The sequence below is a fragment of the Electrophorus electricus genome, chromosome 12 (assembly GCF_041902795.1).
Source record: "Electrophorus electricus isolate QZ-2024a chromosome 12, ASM4190279v1, whole genome shotgun sequence".
Classification (NCBI taxonomy): Eukaryota; Metazoa; Chordata; class Actinopteri; order Gymnotiformes; family Gymnotidae; genus Electrophorus; species Electrophorus electricus.
This window is the reverse complement of record NC_137508.1, coordinates 15414001-15420000: the sequence shown is the minus strand read 5'-3', so window position 1 is coordinate 15420000 and position 6000 is coordinate 15414001. Positions and strand designations below refer to the sequence as shown.

The window sequence follows — 6000 nt, the reverse complement described above, 5'->3', positions numbered from 1 at the left end:
GTGTGAGTTTAATGTTCTGCAGGGCACACATGCAAACACAACACAGCTGAGAGTGGAACCTTTGGGAATGAAGCCTGTCAACATCCACTCTGGGGAGGGTGTGAGCACGGAGTGTGCTTGTGTGTATTTTTGCTCACTTCAGATGCGACACTTTAATCATTTCAATGGCTGATTCGTCATTGCCGCGCTCGCCCCGGAATGCAAAGCACCTGCCTGTGAGAGAGAGAGAGACAGGGTCAAGCATCAGCACCTTCCTTAAGCATTTTTAGACAGTATATATTAGAGTATCTCACAGGCCTATTCCAATGCACACTAAAAATATGATCATAAGCAAATTAAGGCAATTAAATAAGATTTTTAAGATGACATCTTTCAATTTACTACAGGACCAAAGGTACATTACTGCATCTAAGCTACACTACTGGACCTAAGGTACACCAACGTCCCTCCGCTGTGTATTCTTTGTTAAATAGCATGCCAGCCATATCATTCAACATGGCATCGTTTATAAACATTTCGCACTAATCACATGATTTGTGTAGATACTGGCTTGATGACTGGCATTAAACATTTGTCAAATACATGCATGAATTGCTGTAAAACAAACTGATGACTGCATTTCAACAGCAGGTCTACATGCAGTACGGATGCCAAGCTGCAATATGCTGACAAATTATGCTGGATCAATCTGTCTTGTTGGTCTGGGCAAGAAGAATTATAAAAGAGTACTGCTCTGCACACAGCAATCCACTACACTGCAAAGCATGCTACTGGATTGTGTGTGTGTGAACTTTAAACTGCAGAGTGAGGTGAGGTCGTCATTAAATTACTGAAACAACTGAGAAAACTTTTCTTCTCCCTAAACATGTCAGTCTGTTGGCAGAGAGAAATAGCTCAACCCATGTGTGTGATGGTGGTCTAAGAGGAAAATAAAATCACTCATAGACAAAATTACGCCCTCCCCAACACCATTCCCAGGGGCTAGAGTGAAACCTCTATATGATAGCCACTGGCTAAGGCATACACAAAAGGACAGGCCCTCTGTGTGTGCCTGCATGTGCCCTTTCCTAACACTAAAGGTGATCTTTGTGACCTTATCTGCTGAACTAGCACTGGTTTTACTTATAATTCAACACATTCAAAATCGCTGCTCAATCGCCGCTTCACAACTGGTGTGTGACTGCATAACGTGGCCAATACGTTAGCTGTATTTAAGAAACCATAACCATTCATCACAGATGCACCGACTAAAAGCGCACCCTACCGATGCCGTTCTTTCCCCTGTGCCAAACAGCTATACCAGCACTTGAACATGTGCTCTGCCGAGGCCGTCGAGATTCAGGGCGCATAGGATGACTGCTTGTTAAGGATGCTCCGCTAATTAGGACAGCGAGCTAATCACGCTGTGGAGTCAGGTAGCCGCAGCTGGTATACAGCGACGGCGATGAGGACGACAAAGCAAGGCTGATGAAGAGGGCCATGGAGGCCTCTGGCCTGATTGCGAGCACAGCTCTTAGACACCCAGACAGTCAGAGGTGTAGGCACACAGAAGGACAGGCACGTACGCGGGGAAACATGCCACCCTCTTTTGTTACATTCTGAGGGTTTTGACTTTTTACTATTATCAAAGTAGTAGGTGTGTTTCTCGAATCGATTTCTTTGGATCTCGCCAAGTTCCCACTCATGGAATTGAAAGCATGGAGAAATGAAAGCCATTATTGTAGTGGTTATTCAGAGGATGGCAATTTGAAAACGTGAGCCAGACCATCATTTCAGAATGTAGGGTCATATTAACATTTATATATGTAGTTCACTAAGGATCACTGCAGCATTTTCATTGGAATTTGGTTTTGGAATAGTTTAGGCACTATACTATAAAACCTATATTAGTACTAATCCCCAGAAGCAAAAAAAAATTAAAAATCCATCAAGTGTAAATGTATCACATGCTCATCAGTTCAGATACAGTCCACCCCTACCACACACAATCACACATACATATACACACAAACAAATCAGAAAGTCTTTAATCATACGTTTGAGTCAGCAAGCGCAGGCCCAGTCTATAAGAGTCAAAGGTCATGGTTGGGAATGTTCCCTGAAAAACTGGTCTTGGATCCCTGATGAATCTGCTGAGACATTGCAGTCTCACGGAAAGTTTCACACCTCACCCTGGAACAAGGAAAAACGTGCTCAGCAAAGTTTAATCGTCTTCCAAACGAGATGAAGAGCGCCTGCGTATCCTGTCCGCAAAAGTGAGTAGCGTTAAACGGGGCTGATCATAAATATATGGCCCGTGGTACGCACAGTGTACAGCCTAATGTGCAAGTCGCTCGGCCTCAGTGTTCTGCAGGCAGTTGGCAGGAGTGTGGAAATGCCTCTGTACTGTTCCCCCAAGTACCCAGAGCAGCACTGCTGGGGGCTGACGCACTCTTCTCCTGCTGCTTTTGCTGCATGCATGGCACCTGAAATTGGTCTCAGTGCGCAGGTCCCAGACCAGCTTGCCATTTCACCGAAAGGCGTGACCCTCCCCAGCACTCAGGCCGTGCTCCAGCCTCACATGCTCGCACCCAGACTAACAATGCCCAGGAAAGCAAAACGCAATGCCGACAAATCTCTCGCCAATTGCTAACGCTGCAGTGCAGTATCCCCTTAAAACTACAGTAAAAGATGGTGAGAAGCAGTGAGTAGAGTCGGCTGTCGCCTCCCACAAAGGCAAACAAGCATCCCTCTGAGAGCGTTTTCTCCCTCTGACTCGCTTTTCATTCACTCTCTCCCTTGGTGTGGCCTCCCACTGCCTCTCTGTTGAACTTTTGCTCTCTTTATCTTCCTGACCATCCTTTAATCCAACTGCTTCTGCACCCAGCGGCGCCCCTCATGACCAACTCAGACAGTCTGTTTCACGAATTTTAATGAGAATGTTCAAATTAAGGAGTGAGACAGGGATTTTTTGGAGTTGATGGTACGGTTAAGGCATGTTTAATGAAGCTTTAAGAGTGTGTGTGCTTGTGTGTGCGCGCGTGCACGTGTGTCTTACCTGTGCGTAAGTCAACATGCTGAAGCTCGTTCCTCACAAGGCCCATGTTATTAGGAGCAGAGGTGGCAAAGGAGAGGAAACTGGTCAGACTCACCCATTCAATCCCTCTGTGAGAGAATGTAAGAGGCAAGAGAGAGAGAGAGAGCGAAAAAAAAGTACATTTGATTTTAATGGTCCACTTCAATAAGTTTTTTAGAAGGCTTGACCAACTCTAGCTGTCTGTGGTAGCAGAATGTAGGCCCAGTCAAGATTTTACATTTTCACCTCTATTACAGTAGGTCAAGTCTTTACAAGTCCTCTATGATTGATCAAAACCAAGAGGCAAAGATGAAAACTACAGAAATTTTTACAGAAACTTTCCAAGGGTAGCTGTGGGGAGGGAGGGGGAGGATCATGTGGATGGTGAACAGGGATCAGGGAGAGGGGCAAAGTGTGGAGCAGCACCGCTGGCTGGGGATGCCAAGCTGAGTTCAAATAAGATGCTAAACGGCCACATGATTAATTAGCCCTCTTTTCTTTGAAATATGCAAATGATATGGAAATGAAGTCCTCCATGGAATGAGGGCACAGACAGGACCAAGAGTAGCTTTGACACTGTGTCCAGCCAAAGTGCAGGCTTTGGGGGGGTGTGAGTGTGTGTGTGTGTGTGTGTGTGTGTGTGAGCCAGGCTGAGTAATGGCTATTTGAATCTGTCCTTAAAATGTATGTCCATCAAACGTCTACCAAAGTAATGGGTGACCTGTGTGTGTCAGAGAGAAAAAGAGGGTAAAAAGAGAGAGAGCAAAAGAGGTCAGATGAATGACTAAAAGCGGTATTATAACTTCAGAGAAAGAGAGAAACGAGATATTATTTCTTTGAACTGTGATAAAAGGTGTGTGTAACAGTAGTTTTAAAGGACTGATGGTATTGAATCAGCCGTGTTCATTTTGGCCATTAAATTGACATTTTTCAGTATAAAAATGGAAAGTGGAAACAACCTGCTATACAGTGTTTACAGATGCAATCAGAAAACAGGAAGCTACCCTTTCTCCAGTACCTGTCCACCCAGGTATCTGAACATACATAAAATTAAAGAACAGCAGCCCTCAGAGGGATGCAATTGTTGCTACTGATAATGGATTTCTTTTATATGGTTGCACCAATATTTCACAGAAAGTGAATTCTACTAATTTTTAACTAGATCAAAGAGGGAACGCATGCTTCAAAAAACGTTAAAATACATCTAATTATGTTCTACATATTTGTTTTATCAATACACAGTGACATTAAACAAAAATAACAAAAACATCTTGCAATTACTATTACAAAGGCACCTAAACAGCTGGATCATATTAGGTCGAAAGCAGTTCAGCAGAACACTGATAGAAAGCTAAAGAAGCTATGCCTAAAGCTATATAGGTAAAGTATGGAAGCACAACCATACCAGAGAAAGTCAAATCCAAACGCAGGGAAGGCTGCTTTCAAGCGCATAAGTGAATGTGTTTCATTTCGTTAGTGTGAAAAATTGTCAGATGACTGAAGTCAGTGACTGGTTGTTTCCCATTTTACAATTGTATATATTTAATTTTATATTTTGTCATTTCCCATTTTTCAATTATAAAACAAAAATAAAATGGTAGAATCGATTATCTTTAGCCGATTCACAGCAGTGAATCAGCAGGTCAGATATATATATATTTTGTGGAAACATCAAGTAAGGACAGTGATTTAGGCTGGATGTTTCCTTAAACCGCAACACTATCTGGTTTCCATTCTATCATTTTATTTATTTGTTTTATTTATCATCTCAGTCTATAAGTTTATGCTTCAGCCAAATGTTATATAGAAGGTAATCTCTCTCTGCAGTATGGTGACAAGAACACAACTCTCTGAATTATAAGCATTTTAAGGCTATATTTCAGCCAAATATATAGAAGGTACACCATCTCTGCTTTTGCTGCGTGGTGCCGTTAACTCAGAGAAAAAAACAACAACAACAAAACAAGTCGCTCTTGCAAGTTTCACACCAATAGAAACACAATGTTTTTAGACCCATGAAAACACAATGTGGGAGGAGCTGTATGTGGTCCAACTTCGACTTTTGGCTCTGCAGCAAGGACTACTTGTAGATTCCTTCAGCTAGACATGTCTGGGAAGACTCCTCTAATGAGGTGTTGCCTGATAGCAAAAGAATGGATGGTGTTTGCTCCCAATCAATCTCGTATTGATATAATTGATTCAATCTCTTGCATAATTAGAAGGGTGAAATTGTTTCTGCACTTGTTAAGGGAATGGTAATTAACGAGGCACAGACTGCTGGGATGCTCTGGGGCTTAGGCCTAGTGCCCAAGAGCCAGGACTAGAGGATTCAGCCTGTCATGCAGGACCCAGCGCTCCAGAATATGAAGGCCTGTTGATCACGTTCGGCTGATGTTTCAGGACAAGGCCAATAAGATTTGCCTGCCTGGGTTTAATGAAATCAATGAGCCTGTCAGGGAAACAGTGATGAAAAATGCAACTGAGACAACAAAGATTCTGTGCCAGAAGAAGAAGAAGAAGAAGAAGAGAGTTCAACAGAAAGTCTGATTCCAATTCCAATTTTGATTATTTTTGAAGGTTTATCAATTCGAATTCTGATTCCAATTCCAGGTCTGGCTCTTATAAAATATTTTATAATCCATTCTATAAGATTCCATTAATGAAAAAAGTGAATTAAAGAGAGTATTCAGCAGTAATTGAAATGTTCAAAAATTAATATTTACACAAATTTCAATGAATTGAAGTGTCAGTAACACTTTCAACAACATCTGTTGTCAACGGCAGCAAAAAAAAACCTCATAGCAGTCACACAGGAGATTTCTCACCTGACTTCACAGGAATGGACGCTGAGTTCTTTGTGCAGGAGGCCACTGGTCAGGTTATACACCAACACTGAGCCATTGCTGCTGCCTGAGGGACAGATACACCATCATGCATTCATCCAG

General features: G+C 42.5%; 1 protein-coding gene across 2 annotated transcripts in view; it reads right to left on the bottom strand.

Moving 5' to 3' along the window:
• The window catches only part of wdr11 (WD repeat domain 11), a 51559-nt gene that overhangs the window by 25241 nt on the left and 20318 nt on the right, over nucleotides 1–6000 (bottom strand). For both annotated transcript variants that reach the window (XR_014126504.1, XM_027027527.3), the window contains exons 11-13: nucleotides 5881–5965; nucleotides 3038–3144; nucleotides 138–213 (exon numbers count right to left, since the gene is read on the bottom strand). Coding sequence is in view for 1 of the 2 variants with exons in the window: in XM_027027527.3 (XP_026883328.3) it covers nucleotides 138–213; nucleotides 3038–3144; nucleotides 5881–5965 (268 nt within the window). In the remaining variant the exon portion in view is untranslated. The remainder of the gene's footprint in view (nucleotides 1–137; nucleotides 214–3037; nucleotides 3145–5880; nucleotides 5966–6000) is intronic.